The sequence below is a fragment of the Barbus barbus genome (genome assembly GCF_936440315.1).
Source record: "Barbus barbus genome assembly, chromosome: 8".
NCBI lineage: Eukaryota > Metazoa > Chordata > Actinopteri > Cypriniformes > Cyprinidae > Barbus > Barbus barbus.
The window spans coordinates 20182204-20197341 of NC_136736.1; the positions used below are offsets into that span (position 1 = coordinate 20182204).

General features: G+C 36.6%; 1 protein-coding gene across 1 annotated transcript; it reads left to right on the top strand.

Annotated features, from left to right (window-relative positions):
* On the top strand, positions 1-14630 carry LOC306874384 (FH2 domain-containing protein 1-like; the record flags this gene model as incomplete). The annotated part of the gene is made up of 11 exons (XM_079424391.1): positions 1-441; positions 3345-3406; positions 5203-5305; positions 8091-8176; positions 8276-8376; positions 9078-9148; positions 9366-9473; positions 9625-9695; positions 9777-9894; positions 10028-10192; positions 10442-14630. 11 exons carry the CDS (start codon positions 1-3, stop codon positions 12557-12559), a joined length of 3444 nt encoding a protein of 1147 aa, XP_079280517.1. The 3' UTR covers positions 12560-14630.
* Between the last annotated feature and the right edge of the window lie 508 nt (positions 14631-15138).

Below are 15138 nucleotides of genomic sequence, written 5' to 3' on the forward strand. Positions count from 1 at the left end.
ATGCTTGTCATGGCTAGTGTGACTGCTGCGAAGGAGTTGGCAAGCGACCGTACCACACCAGTAGTAAATCCATTGCCATTTGAACCCTCTACAACCTCCTCAAATGACCCTGATCATGGACATGACAGTACTTCCTGCCCTCCAACAGTACCTCCACCACCGCCTCCACCTCTTCCACCACCACCTCAAGCACCAGGCCATCCTCATGCTTCACGCAAGAAACGACGGGTACGGAGCTTCTTCTGGAAAACTATTCCTGAGGAGAAGGTTCGGGGAAAACCGAATATTTGGACTCAAGCAGTGAGACAGCAGCAATATCAAATTGACGTGAGGACAGTTGAGGAGCTCTTCGGCCAGCAAGAGGAGGTTCGAACCCAGACAAGCAGTGGACATCCTCGTGCTGGAAGATCCAGAGGTTCATTTAAAGAGAGCAAGGGTGAGGTAAGTCAAACTGAGTAGAACTGAATCATCGCTTGGAATATCTGCAGTTAATGCTTGTAAGACAGTGTTTATTTTGAGTCTACATGGTACACTGTAAAAAAAAAAAAAAAAATTAAATAAAAAAGTTGAGCCAACTTAAAAGTTTAAGGCAACCAGCTTCAGCAGTTTCTTGAGTTTTCTCAACTTTTTGTTGTATAAACTTAAAACAAGAAGTTGAGAAAACAAAAAAAATCTGCTGAAACTGTCTTAAACTTTTTAAGCTGGCTCAACTTTTAATTTTTTTTATTTTTTTTACAGTGCTGGGAAAAAAAGCAAAAGTTGAGAGAACTTAAACTTTTAAGGCAACTTAAAAGTTTAAGTTGCCTTAAAACGTTTTGTTGCATAAACTTAAAACAAGAAGTTGAGAAAACTCAAAGAAATCTGCTGAAGCTGGTTGCCTTAAACTTTTAAGTTTGCCCAACTTTTTTCTTTTTTTTTGTACAGTGTAGATGAATGTTTTGAACTCCCAGCAGTCTTGAGACTGCCTATTTCAGTTGAATTGATTTTTAAAAATGACACAACTTGTGTTAGGATTGCCCAAGACTGAATTTTAGCCAATATTGCCAGAAATAAGGGATGCACCTATGTGAAAAGTCAATACCGATAAAAATCTTATTCCACATTCTTGTAGCAAATGTTGGCCTACAATGAGCCATTGGCATAAAGAATAATACATGCCTATGGACAATTTGCTTTTATAAAAGCACAATGATAAACATAACTTTCTCAGATATAGCAAAAAAATAAATAAATAAATAAAGCATGGATGACTGGGATGATTTATTGATAAAAAAAAGGATGATTAAAAAAGCAAGTTGTAAGTGCAAGCTAACAGAAACTTTATTTTGCTGAACTATTTTCTTAGTTTATAATTTAGCTAAGATTGCGTTCCTTTCTGATATCTATCTAGTCTACAAGTCACTTTCCCAGATACTGAGGGGCATCTTTATATTCAACATGATTTTATTAGTAATTGTTAGTATTTGATAGTATTTGTTAGTAAGTGTGGTTCTAGCACACATACATTTTTATATGTTTGCACAGACAAAGAAACATTTATTTTTAATATATTTAGAACATATTTAACAATATATAAAGAGTAAGCATTTTCTTTACAGTATGGGCAACATCAATATAAAATAATATTTTTAAGTTCATACAATAATTAATGGAATGCACAGGATGATTTTATTGTGTTTAATCTATAATTGAATGTGTTCAGTTGCATCAAATTTTAATGCGTTTACCTGATTTGTTATTATAACAGTTTATAACACTTATGTTTTTGTTATTGCAAAGAAACCTTTAGGTTCAACATAGTTGAACCTTTTTTTTTTTTTTTTTAGTTTTTAAAGGTTTTATTACATTTCAAAAGCTGTGCATACATACTGTAAAAGCTTTTACATTTTAGTTGCTGTAAATATGTCCAAATTGTTCATTTCAGGTTATATCCAGTGTGAACATCATATACAAATCCCTGACAAACAAAGTGGTTTATTTGATAAAATTGTTATATGCATATATTTCATGCTAACATGTATGCTAACAATTGCCTATAATGTACAATGCATGTACCTATCACATATGAATCATTTACTATCATGTACAAAGCATCTTTTTCATAAGAAGGATTATTAGATGTGTGCAACTCGGTTTTCCACCTCTATACATAAAGCAAACATGTCCCAATTACCCAAAACATATGCTCCCGTGAGCTCGTCATTTTGTGTCTAAGCGACCAGCTGTGTTTTTGTGTTGTTTTGTGTGGTTGCTGCTGGTCTGAGTAGCTTTGTAATTATCCACGAAGGCACCAAGCGTACCTGTGCAGATCTAATGAAGCTCTATTGTTTGTCTGAGGTGGCATGGACCATGCACGTGGTCTCGTTTGTAATTTCAGACACCGCCCAGCTACTCTTTTGAGTTTGTGAAGCAGCACAAATGACACGTATCACACACATGGGTCATGTAAATGTGTGTGCTAGAGAGAGAGTGACAGATTGTGTATCTGTTTAGTTGTCACTAAAATGGCTACGTCAAGTTAGTTAGTTAATAATCCCACGGGCCCAAAGTCACTACCACCAAGGGTTTGATGCTGATGTTAATGAGAAAAACAAGTACTGTACAGCATTGTGTTATTTAAATGGATAATTCAGCCAAAAACAACAATTCTGTCATAATTACTCACCTTCAGGTAGTCTCAAACACATAAGACTTTGAAATACCATAAACATTAAATTTCTCAAGATCAATTTTCAAATTGAAGGGGACACAAATAATACAACTGAAATTGTACTATGAGGACTACTTATTTGGCATTTTGGTGCACTTAAAAAATTATCTTATGCAGTGTTGGGGAAAGTTGCTTTTAAAAGTAATGCATTACAATATCGCGTTGCTCCCTAAAAAAGTAACTAATTACGTTACTTAGTTACTTTTCATAAAAAGTAATATGTTACGTTACTTTTGCGTTACTTTCTCGTTACTTTTTAAATATGAGCAGGGCTTGTTTTTAATATAAGAAGTTATATTTATAGCACATGTAAAATCCCTTCCTAACAGTGTATTTAATATATAGTTTGGGTAAGGATTAGGGTTTGGTTTTAGGGTTAATTACATGTAAATATGCATGATTTACTGTTGTTGTTATTATAGTAAGTCTATGTAACGTGTAAAGAGGTTTACCTCATTTTTCTTTTGCCTATAGTAATACAGTTTTATTTATTTGGAAGCTGCATTCAAATCACCACAAAAACCTGAAGGCTAAAAATTTGAATGGAATTTCGTCTGTCAGAACACACACAGTCTGTCCTTTGTGTATCTTTCCATCCATTTTAATTTTCATCTCTATTCCTCTGTTTTCCCAGATCAGCATCTTGGACTCCAAGAGAGGAATGAACATTGGAATTTTCCTCAAACAGTTCAAGAAGTAAGTTTCTCAGTGTCGTCATGTGTTAAAAACCTATATGTGTGCATGTGCTCCAGCACAGAAATAGGATCTGGTGATCAAGGGAAATCCGATGCTCTTGTGTAAAGATCAATAGCTTTCAGGTTCTGATTGATTCGTGGAAGTTCACATGAGGATCCCTTATACATTCACTGTGACAAGTATTAGGTACAGATAAACAAAGACACAAGGCATGTTGTTGGTGTTCAGTTGACAATTTGAACAGAAAAAAAGCATAAACAATAAAAGTTTACATCAGACCTGTTGCAATGTAACATGGGCAACTGAAGGTGGATGTGTCCTGTGTAAACAGGATTTTTGTTTATTTTTGAACAGGTATTTCGACATCCTCCAAGGCAGATTGAAATGACTATGAAAAAAGACAATGCTTTCTTCTGTGATCAGTTAGTTATATCATATTTATTTTAGTCTCGGATGTTTGTGTGTATTCTGTGTATGTGATGGTCATGTATAGCAGAGCTGATCAAACACTGAGTCACATTCAATTTGCTGAGTCACTCATGCAGGAGACAATGCTACAAGTAGTCCCAGACTTTCAGAACGCAAATTACAAAATGCATTGAAAAAAACAGCAATGCACTTATCATGTTTGTGCAAAATTTTGACACATTTTAGACTCATTATTCATTTTGAGTCAAAAATGTACCCTAGAAATCTACTCAATGTAGATTTCTAGGGGACAGTACACAGCATGCGGACACTTTTGGCAATCAATAAATCAATAGTTAAATGGTTAAAATTAATTGTGTTTGCATGCATGTGTGTGTATTTCAAAATCTGCACCCCTTTATCTTTAAAGGGATAATGAAAATTCTGTCCTCAATTACTCACCCTCATGTCGTTTCAAGCCTCATGCCGTTGAAGATGTTGGTAACCATACAGTTGACAGTAGCCATTTTCCAAACTATGAATATCAATGGCTACCGTCAACTCTATGGTTAACAGAAGAAAGATGGCCATACAGGTTTGAAACAACTTGAGGGTGAGTAAATGATGACAGAATTTTCCTTTTTTTAGTCCTTTAACAGGATATGTCGAGTAAAATGCAGTGTAAGATCAATTCTCCTTGACCATAAGATATAACTAAATATCATCTCAACACAACAGTGGTTATGCACATATTAATCTGTTTATCTGAACATCATCATTTGTGAGATTTATTTTCTCTCAACAATTTTGAGGTTAAATTATCTTTTTTCATCACTAGATAATAGTGATCTATGAATATGTATTATAAATTTTTTATGCTGGATATAAAAAAAATTAATCTGTTTAGTAATGGGGATTTGTAGACACCGTAATTCGTTTAGATTTGTACATAATGTAATGAACTACCAAGTAGTTTAATTATTCCTTATCTATAGGCCAATTAACTAATAGTAATTAATTTTTGCTATTATGATATACCTTCCTTAAAAATACAAACATATATATAGTTCATAGAGCTAGTGTAATTTTTATTGTGTAGTGTAATATACCCCTAACCTTACCTTATGCTAAATTTAATATAAGTACATAGTAATTAAAAACTCCTAATATGAAGTGGGGCCCAAAATAACCTGCATTATATAAGTATATACATAACACCCATCCTTGTGATGGTAAAGATTTGTTTTTTTTTCCAATCTTTTTTTGGATCATACACTGAAGTAATCTACAAGTGGTCATCTCATGTACTGTCTGAGCTGACCGGTTACACAGATCAGACTGAGTCAAAAATTGATTGCCTGGTTTATACTTCTGTTTTTCTTTCTCAGGTCCAATCATGCAATAGTAGAAGACATTCGTCTGGGCAACAGTAAGCAATATGGAGCTGAACTGCTGAAAGACCTTCTCAAACTTCTACCTGAAGCAGAGGAGGTGAGAATTCTGAACCCACACAATATTTGTTTATAGTCCCATATTTGGTGTATATAGCACCTGCTATTAACATCTGCCTCATTACGAATGGACATCAGTGTATACAGGAGTAAATTAAATGCAATATGTATTATAAACAAAATAAATAGATCCCTCAAACCACATTCACTGGCAGTCAGAAATGTATATAGCCACATCGCATTTGTTCTGCATTAATGCATAATGTGTCCCAGACAACATCAAAAGACGCTCATATGACAAATGATCATTAAATTAAAATAATGTTTCGATATGCAGTGGCATACTGATGTGCTAAGTGATGTATGTGGTCACAAAACCAGACCCTCTCCTTAATGAAATGCAATTGCCAAGTGGTTGCTGGAGATGCGTTGCTAATGCCAGGTATACCAGGGCTGAGTGTTATTTCAGTATTATTTACATAATTTTTTAGTATTTATTAACATTTTAAATTAGTTTTTAGGTTTCATTTTAAATTTAGTTTACGTTTTAGTAATTTTGTTGTTTATTTTGTTTTGTTTTTAATGTAATATTTATAATTTACTTTTTCAATTGTTCAAAAAGAAAAACTATTTTTACTTTTAGTTAACATTAACAACACTGCCAAGACATAATTTATAAGGAATATGTAAACATTTTATTAGTTCTTTTTTTCTGGCAAATAGTGCCTGTACTTGGCACTATCTATAATCTTTAATCAGATGAATGGGCCTGTGTTGAGGTATAAATTAGGGAGGCACCAACTTTAAAAAATCTGGTGGTTACACTTTATTTTAAGGTGTCCTTGTTACTGTGTAATTATACATACAAATAATTAGTAATATTAATTAACTACATGTACTTACTATAGGGTTAGGGTTAGGATAAGGGTTTGGTTTAGCATTAGTTACATGTAATTATGCATGCAACTTGTTATGAATCTGGCCAATGCTAATAATTATTTGCGTTTTTTTAAATTTGAATAAAATGAAAACTAAAAGACTTTCAAATCACATGAGCCAATATTTTATTCACAATAGAACATAGAGAACATAACAAATGTTTAAACTGAGAAATTTAGTTTCAAATTTAGAAATTTTATTCACTAAATGAGCTCATTTCAAATTTGATGCCTGCTACAAGTCTCAAAAAAGTTGGCACTGGGACAACAAAGGGCTGAAAAAACAAGAAATTTTGAAAAGATTCAGCTGGGAGAACATCTAGCAACTAAATAAGTTAATTGACATCAGGTCTGTAACATGATTAGCTGTAAACGGGATGTCTTAGAGAGGCAGAGTGTCTCAGAAGTAAAGATGGGCAGAGGCTCTCCAATCTGTGAAAGAGTGCGTAAAAAGATTGTGGAATACTTTAAAAACAACATTCCTCATGGTCAAATTGCAAAGGCTTTGCTAATCTCATCATCTACAGTGCATTCAGAGAAACTGTAGAAATCTCTGTGCCTAAGGGACAAGGCCGAAGACTTTTGTTGGATGCCTGTGGTCTTCAGGCCCTCATATGATACTGCATCACTCATCGGCATTATTCTGTCTTTGACATTACTAAATGGGCCCAAGAATACTTCCAGAAACCACTGTCGGTATACACAATCCGCCGTGCCATCTGCAGATGCCAACTAAAGCTCTATCATGCAAAAAGGAAGCCATATGTGAACATGGTCCAGAAGCACCGTCGTGTCCTGTGGGCCAAAGCTCATTTAAAATGGACTGTTTCAAAGTGGAAAAATGTTCTATGGTCAGGCGGGTTCAAATTTGACATTCTTGTTGGAAATCACGGACGCCGTGTCCTCCAGGCTAAAGAGGAGGGAGACCTTCCAGCATGTTTTCAGCGTTCAGTTCAAAAGCCAGCATCTCTGATGGTATGGGGGTGCATATGTGCAAACAGTATGGGCAGCTTGCATGTTTTGGAAGGGACTATGAATGCTGAAAGGTATATAAAGGTTTTAGAGCAGCATATGATCCCCTCCAGATGACGTATTTTTCAGGGAAGGATCATTGTTTCTGCAGGACAATGCAAAACCACATACTGCAGCTACTACAACAGGATGGCTTCGTAGTAGAAGAGCTGAACTGGCCTGCCTGCAGTCCAGATCTTTCACCTATAGAGAAAATTTGGCGCATAATTAAACTAAAAATACGTCAAAGACGACCACAAACTCGTCAGCAGCTGGAAACCTATATCAGGCAAGAATGGGACCAAAACTCCAGAAACTCATAACCTCGATGCTCAGACGTCTTTTGAAAAGAAGAGGAGATGCTACACCATGGTAAACATGCCTCCGTCCCAAATATTTTGAGACCTGTAGCAGGCATCAAATTTGAAATGAGCTCATTTTGTGCATAAAATTGTAAAATTTCTCAGTTTAAACATTTGTTATTTTATCTATGTTCTATTGTGAATTATACATTGGCTCTTGTGATTTGAAATTCTTTTAGTTTTCATTTTATCCCAACATTTCCGGAATTCGGGTGTTATACAGTAATTGATTTCTAAAATTAAAATGTATACTAATTTCATCACAACATAATTTATAGTATGAAAAATGGAAATTAAGTTTGTAGCTTGCTGAAGATTAATTTTCCAATTCTTTTAAATTATTAGTGCTGTAATATTTAACATTAAGTGTTAGATGACAGTAAAGGTCTCTATATTTAAAAAATTGCATCTACAATGAATCCAATCAACCGATAAATTAATAATGGTACAAATACATGGGGCATCCCTAGTACATATGCTTTCTCTTTGGATTTAAATCACATATATTCACTAGGTGAAGAGACTGAAGGAATTCAAAGGAGACCCAAATAAGCTGACACTGGTTGATTCCTTCATGTTCCTGCTGATTCAAGTGCCACGGTAAGAGACACAAGATCTCTCTTATCAATGAAATACAAATCTAAGATTTCATAATACACAAAAGGCAGGTCAATTATTATTGTTTGTTCACTTTTAAAGCTTTGATGTCCGTATTGAGGCCATGGTACTTCAGGAAGAGTTCCTTCCATCCTGTGCAGTCATGAGTCGTGAGATTAACATCGTGCGTCAGGCTACTGAAGGTAAGAACATACTAAATTCTGACGTTTATATCATTTTTTTTTTTTTTTTCATTAATCTAGAGTAATAATTGTTAGTTTTTTCAGCTAAGCAGGCAAAACATTTTGACATTCATGCCTTTTATTTGGACTTCTGTGGAACATACAGTACTCTAGGTTACTGGGGAAAAAAACTAGTCACCTCATGCCTGCTCTCTCGTACACAAACTCATCATCCCCTGTAATTTCATGCACTATTCCACTACTTTTTAAAGATCTGCTGTCAAGTATGGACCAATAAACAGTAAAGTGAACTTTTAACAGGATTCAATTCTTGTTGAGTGGAGTCATTTTCTGTCACTCAGCTGTGCCTGTATTAGCCTCAGAAAATATTGGCTCATGACCTTTCAACGCCTCAACACTACTGAAACGTAAAGATTTGCCACTCCATTAATCATTACATTTACGCTGGGAGCCTTTAGCAAAACTCAAATTGAGTTTTTTTTATGAATCTTGCATTAACTAATCCTAGCAATCTATTTTGATCTACATGGTAGATCATGCTGTCAGCACTATTTTTCTAATTTAAATGTGGCACCAAGTGTTCAGATTTCCTTTGAATGTCTTAGTCTGTAGACTGTAGGAAGGATAGTAATGGCATTTAGAGTGTTGTGTAATTTAACAAATGGCCTGTGATTATTCAGTTTCTATTGATTATTCCATAGAAATAATGACTTGTGAAGAGCTCCATGCCATTCTACATTTGGTTCTCCAGGCAGGAAATATCATGAATGCAGTAAGTCTTTTTCTCTATTTGTCTTTCCAGTGTTCCTTGCCCTTTACCCCTCATCTTCCCCCATTTTTGTGGACATTTCCCTCAATCCCCTTTTCACTTTTGTTCTTTCCTTTCAACTACTCCTCCAAAACATTCCCTGATGTTTTTAAATCAGGAAGGGTCGATGGCTTTTACAGCATTGACCAGACATTGACTGATGTTCTCTGTGTGTTCATAGGGTGGCTATGCAGGCAATGCTGTGGGCTTCAAACTGTCTTCACTTCTTTCTCTGGCTGACACGAAGGCCAACAAGCCTGGCATGAACCTGCTCCACTTTGTAGCACTAGTAAGTGGGACAGAACCAGATGCACTGTAGTTTTCTCCAGATTTAATAATACATTTTTGTAAATGTTTTAAGAAAAAAAACCATTGTAATAACACCAACATTTTGTTTTAACTGCTTTGACTTGGATTTTTCTTTAACTTTTATCACAAAGGAAGCGCAGAAAAAGGATGAGGCCCTTTTGAAGTTCCCAGAGAAGCTAACACATATTCAGAGTGCAGCCAGGTAACAGTATTAGTTTCTGATGCATAACTTTCTATGAGCCCTTCCTCAGTCTTTCTCTGACTCACATTTTTATTGTTGTAGAATTTCAGTAGAAAATATAGAAGGAGAGTTTTCCTCTCTGTATGTCAAAACCCGTTCCTTGGAACAGAAGATTCAGGATGACGTTGAGCTGCACAAGCAGCTAGATCCATTTTTGCAGGTAAATTAATCATTCCCTCAATTAGTATGGTTTTGTCTTTTTTTTATTTCTACTGTCTTTACTAGCTATAATGGTTTAATTAACTTTTTTACGTCAATAAGAATGACTCACCTGCGTTCTTCTTATATGTTAGAGCTTTACACAGGCCCTGCAGGACCTTAAACATCGCAGGCTGGACTTGCGCAAAGAGGGTAATGCTCTCATTGACTTCTTCTGTGAAGACAAAGATACCTTCATACTGGATGAGTGCTTTAGAATTTTCCAAGATTTCTGCCTAAAGTTCAAAAAAGCTGTAAAGGTAAATATCACATGACTAACATGCAAAAGAAAAAAAAATATACATAAAAAATGTTTAATATAAAATAATTAAGAGCTTATTTGTTACCTTGTCAGTAAATCGCATAATTTTTCCCTCCCATTGGCGTTTTTCTAACACTAATTTGCCTTGTTTAGTAAATTTGGCCCTAAGGCATTTATGAATCATGCTACAGATCATATATCTGTGAACACAAACTCCTATAGTGATCTCTTATCCACTTTTCTGCAGGACAACCGGGACAGGGAACTAAAGGAGGAAGCTAGACAACGTCGCTTACGGGAACTAGAGGAGAGACGGTGTGCCTGGGGTGCAGCCAATACTGAGGCAGGTGGTTTTGGGCGCAGCAGCAGTGAAAATGATGTTGACATCCTTACCAAAGAAGGCCTACTGGACTTCCTGCTTCAATCAAGACCTCAAAGCCCCCACAGTCCTTTGGGGCGCTCAGCTAGTGCCCGCCGTTACCATCACACAGAGCTGATATCCGGGTCTTCAGCAAGTGACCATACAAAATTCAGCAGCCTGCCACGTACAAGCAGGAACCATCAACGAAAGACCATGCCATGGCTTGTCTTACAGGATGATAATAGAGAGCTGGGTCCACAGAGTCAGGTTTGCCAAGAGAAGCTGGCAACTTCACCAAGGGCTGAGACTGAACCCATCAGTCCTTTAGCTAGATACTCAAGTTTTGGCTGTAACATGAACAATGATCCCTACAATAATAATTACACTTTTCTCTCTGAAGGTGGAGTTACACCTCAATTAAGTAACGCAAAGCATGTCTTTCAGGGGACATCTGGTCAAAGTGTTGGACACATGAGTGTTTCTGTGGAGAAACACAAACTAGTTACTGGCCTTCAACCCTTTGAGATAACCAGCCAGATCAATAATAACAGTCATGTTTCTGTGGACAACCAGCATGAAGTGTTTGTAACAGATCTGGAAAGGGAAGAAGACTCTCCTAAAGCATTTGTCCTTGATACACCCCCATCTAGCAGGAGTTCTGAGGAACCAGAAAAAGTATGGAATGAAAAAAGGATCTCATCACAGAGAGAGGAAGCAGACACAAGTACCTTTTCCTCAACAACTTGTGACACCCCATTGCCCCTGGATCCCTCTGTGTCCAGTAAGAAACCTGTGTTGTATGTCATGGACTGCACTGAAACCGATTGTTCCATTGTGTTGGATTGTTCTGAGATTGAGAGTTCTCCTATCATAAAAGACAGATCTGAACTTAACCTAAAGTCACAGGATGCCAACTTTCCAAGAGTTATTCAGGACACCGATTCCCTTTCCTCCAATTTTGAGTCCACCGATTGTCACTTTGTGTCCACGTCAAGTGATGAACCACTTGCCGGAAGGGTCAATCAAGCATGTCCAGAATCAGTCAGTCCATCTGTAACTACTGAAGAAGCAGAGACAGATAGCTGTGACACAGCTGAAGGGCGAAGAGTTGGTGAGAAAGCAGTCCAGACTGGTAGCCCCAAAACAAGACTTGTCAAAACCAAGGCAACATCCAAAGTAATTGCTCATGCCATCCGTCCGACAAGAACCCTCACAGCAACTGAGACTCAGAACATGCGCAAGGTGGTGCCCATTACAAGGCAGAATCGCTCTAGTAGCAGCATGAAGAAAGGCGAAAAACCTCCTGGACATGAGAACATTGAACCCAGACGTCCACTTCGTGACCAAAGCATGCCAGCCAGGAGAGGCGAGAGGCAAGGTAGACCTGCGCGACATTCAAGCCTCCCTCCAGAGGATCCCAGGGCACAACGAGGAGCAACACCAAGCAGCTCTCGGTGGGCAAGGGACTTGACTCAACACAGACCCTCCATCAAGAAAACGAATCCTAAACCTGTTCGTAACATTTCAAAACCAGCACCAGAGGAAAAGATGTGTCGTTCTACAATGCGTGCCTTGGCCCAAGCTCAGGCCCAAGGAACCTCAGAAGTAGGTACACCTGACAGTCCCAACAACACCCTGAAAAGTTCTTCACCATTGCCTAGCTTTGCTCGCAACACTGTGGCATCTTCTTCCAGATCTAAAAAAGACATGCCCTCACCAGCTGTAACAGGAACACCATCAAAGAGCTTAGTCAGAGCTAGCTCTCAGAGATTGCCTGGTGGTAGAACGGACTCTGTCAGTAGCGGAACTTTGCCTAGGAGCGAGGATAAACTAGGGGGGTCTATTAGGAGGGTTCAGAGTGTAAAGGCTTCTAGTCGAAGCAGTGACACACCTCCCCCACAGTCTGGACGAGAGCACTCCCTTAAAAGTAGCAGTTTCTCCGAGAGATCCACACAGATCAGAGACTCCATCTCAAGCAGGACCAACAAACCCACATGGAAGTAGAGTGGACATATTATACTGTGGCTCTAAAATCAACGTTAAACATGAATGATCAAAATTTTCAGCATATACTGAAATTACTAAAGAGGCACAAAAGCTTCTTAAATTGTTCTGAATGTATCTACAGCCTTTAAAATGTAGCTGAAGTTGTGTCGCTGAATGCTCAGTAAGAGCTTCAAGAATAACATGAGCTACTGTCACCATTTGACAGCACATTTAGTAGCACTTCCACATCCACACAAGGATGGTTTTGATGGCCTTTTTTACATAGAGCTGACACATTATCAACTGTCATAGAAAACACATCAATCACGAATTGTAATAGTGTTAGATTAACCCTATATTTTATAATCTATATTAATTCTACAAAGATCTTGTGAGCTGTTCTTACAAATTGCTGAGAACAAATAAAATAGAAGACAATTTGTCATATACACATATGCTTGCTTTGTTATTTTATATAATGTGTAGTAAATGTAAATGTAGTACTGTTTACTAGGGTAATATTTCCAGTAAAACAGCTTCATGAACACTCAAAGATTCATCTACATTTAACATGTGCATGATGACAAATCAAGCTAAAGACTGTTTGATGAATATGTCTATGAATGTTATCCAAATACACCTTAGTGTAGCTGATGCAATGAGTACTACAGCTAGTAGTTCGAAGATTTTGGATATGTTCAAAATCTTTGCTGCCGAGTTGCTTGTTTTCAATTTGCCTTTTATGCAGGGTACATGCTGCTGTACACTGTCTTGCTGCTGATGACACTGTATTTGTGACTTTTCTGTGAATATACTGCTAGTTCTTTCTTTTTAAAGCCATACTGTTAACCGGGAGTGGCAAAACCTGACGCTAGAGGACAGGTTCAGACTTTTGAGAAAGCACATACACTGTATGCATCAAATATTCTCACAGTATCTGCTTGAAATGAAGTTGACAGGTGGTCAACAAAAGTATGTGTTGCTCAAAACTAATAAATCAGTGTTAGAATAAGTGGCAACACTTTACAATAAGGTTCTAAACATTAATTCAATAGTTCACATAAAATAACAATTAACAATATTTTACCTAATTAACAGTAGTTAATGTATTATGAATAAACATGAATTAACGATGAACAATAATATATTAATAAATTAACATGAACCGACTGTAGATTAATACACGCAATACAAAATTTGTTCATTTTTAGTTTTAGATACCTATTGCATTAACTAATTAGAACTAAGAGAACTAAATGCATTAACAAACTGAACTACATTGTAAAGTGTTACTGGTTAAGTATAATTTAGTGGTGATTAATACAGTGGTAAAAGATGTGCAATATGAAGTATTTGGTGCACAGGAAGGCTTTTTACATGCTTTTACCCTTCTATATGTGTGTCTACTCCTTCTCGAGCACCCACTATGTTGGTGAGGGAGTGGATAATTGATATTCTCAAAATAAAATGGATGAGTTTGAAAAAATAATAATTATAAATACAAATACAAAAAAAAGTATGAATAGGTAAACAATGATAGACTGTTGTCAGCTGATGAAATCAATACTGATGTCATACTATGACAACACAAAAATCCTTATTTCTACCTCTAGAATCATATTTGCCACCTCTGGTTCTTACTGTACATTCTGATGGCTCACGCATCAAGTGAATCATTGGCTTTTCACAAAGTTCTGCAGGTGTACCTCAGTTACAATGTACAATGCCTTTTTTGTGTGTGTTTGTAGAAAGGTATATGTATTGACATATTGTATCTTATTGTATATTTAGTGCTGATTGGTTAACATGCTTTAGAATGCATCCATGGCAACATGGTCTAGTCTGACACAATGGAATCCTTGTTCCAGCTGATAGGTTAACCTAAAAAAAACGAGCAAAATTTAAAGCAAAATCATTTTAAGCTATAACTTTGAAATGAAACCTTATGTGCATTTGTCCAGACAGTTGGGCATATATGTCAATGTGTTGTACCTTGATATTGCTTGAATTTTCTATTTCGAATGTTATTTCTGAGCCCTGTCCTCTGTGATTGTAGAATTACAATCAATATAAGATAATCAATAAAATACATGTGAAAATATATTACGATTATTTCAATTCACTGATTGTGAATTGCAGTGATGTGTTTATTTTGTGAAGAAAAGAAGGGATTTTTTTTAGCTATGGAGTGCTTATTTATTTAGCTAGCCATGGTTTGTTTTTGACAATGGTCACCTTTTTTTTGTTTTTGTTTTTTCTTTTTGGAGTTGAACCACACCTTGTGTTTAGTTGTGTGGGTGTGTGAGAAAGAAAAAGAGAGATGCAAATGAAGCATAGTGATACAAACAAAAAGAAAGAACCTCAGAATCACCCAGATAACAGCAGAAGATTGGACAGAACAAAAATATTACACTTTTCATGTGCTCTCTTCTTTACACTTTACCAGCACTAAAGACCAGCACACCACTGTAGCTCAGAGAAAACACTCTTTTTGTCAAAACATCGTTTTAAATGTTTCTTCTACTAGAATGCCACCTGCTGGTCATTCTTTGAAGAAGCATACAAAGCTCTGGTTAATGCTGGCTTTTCCCACCGCC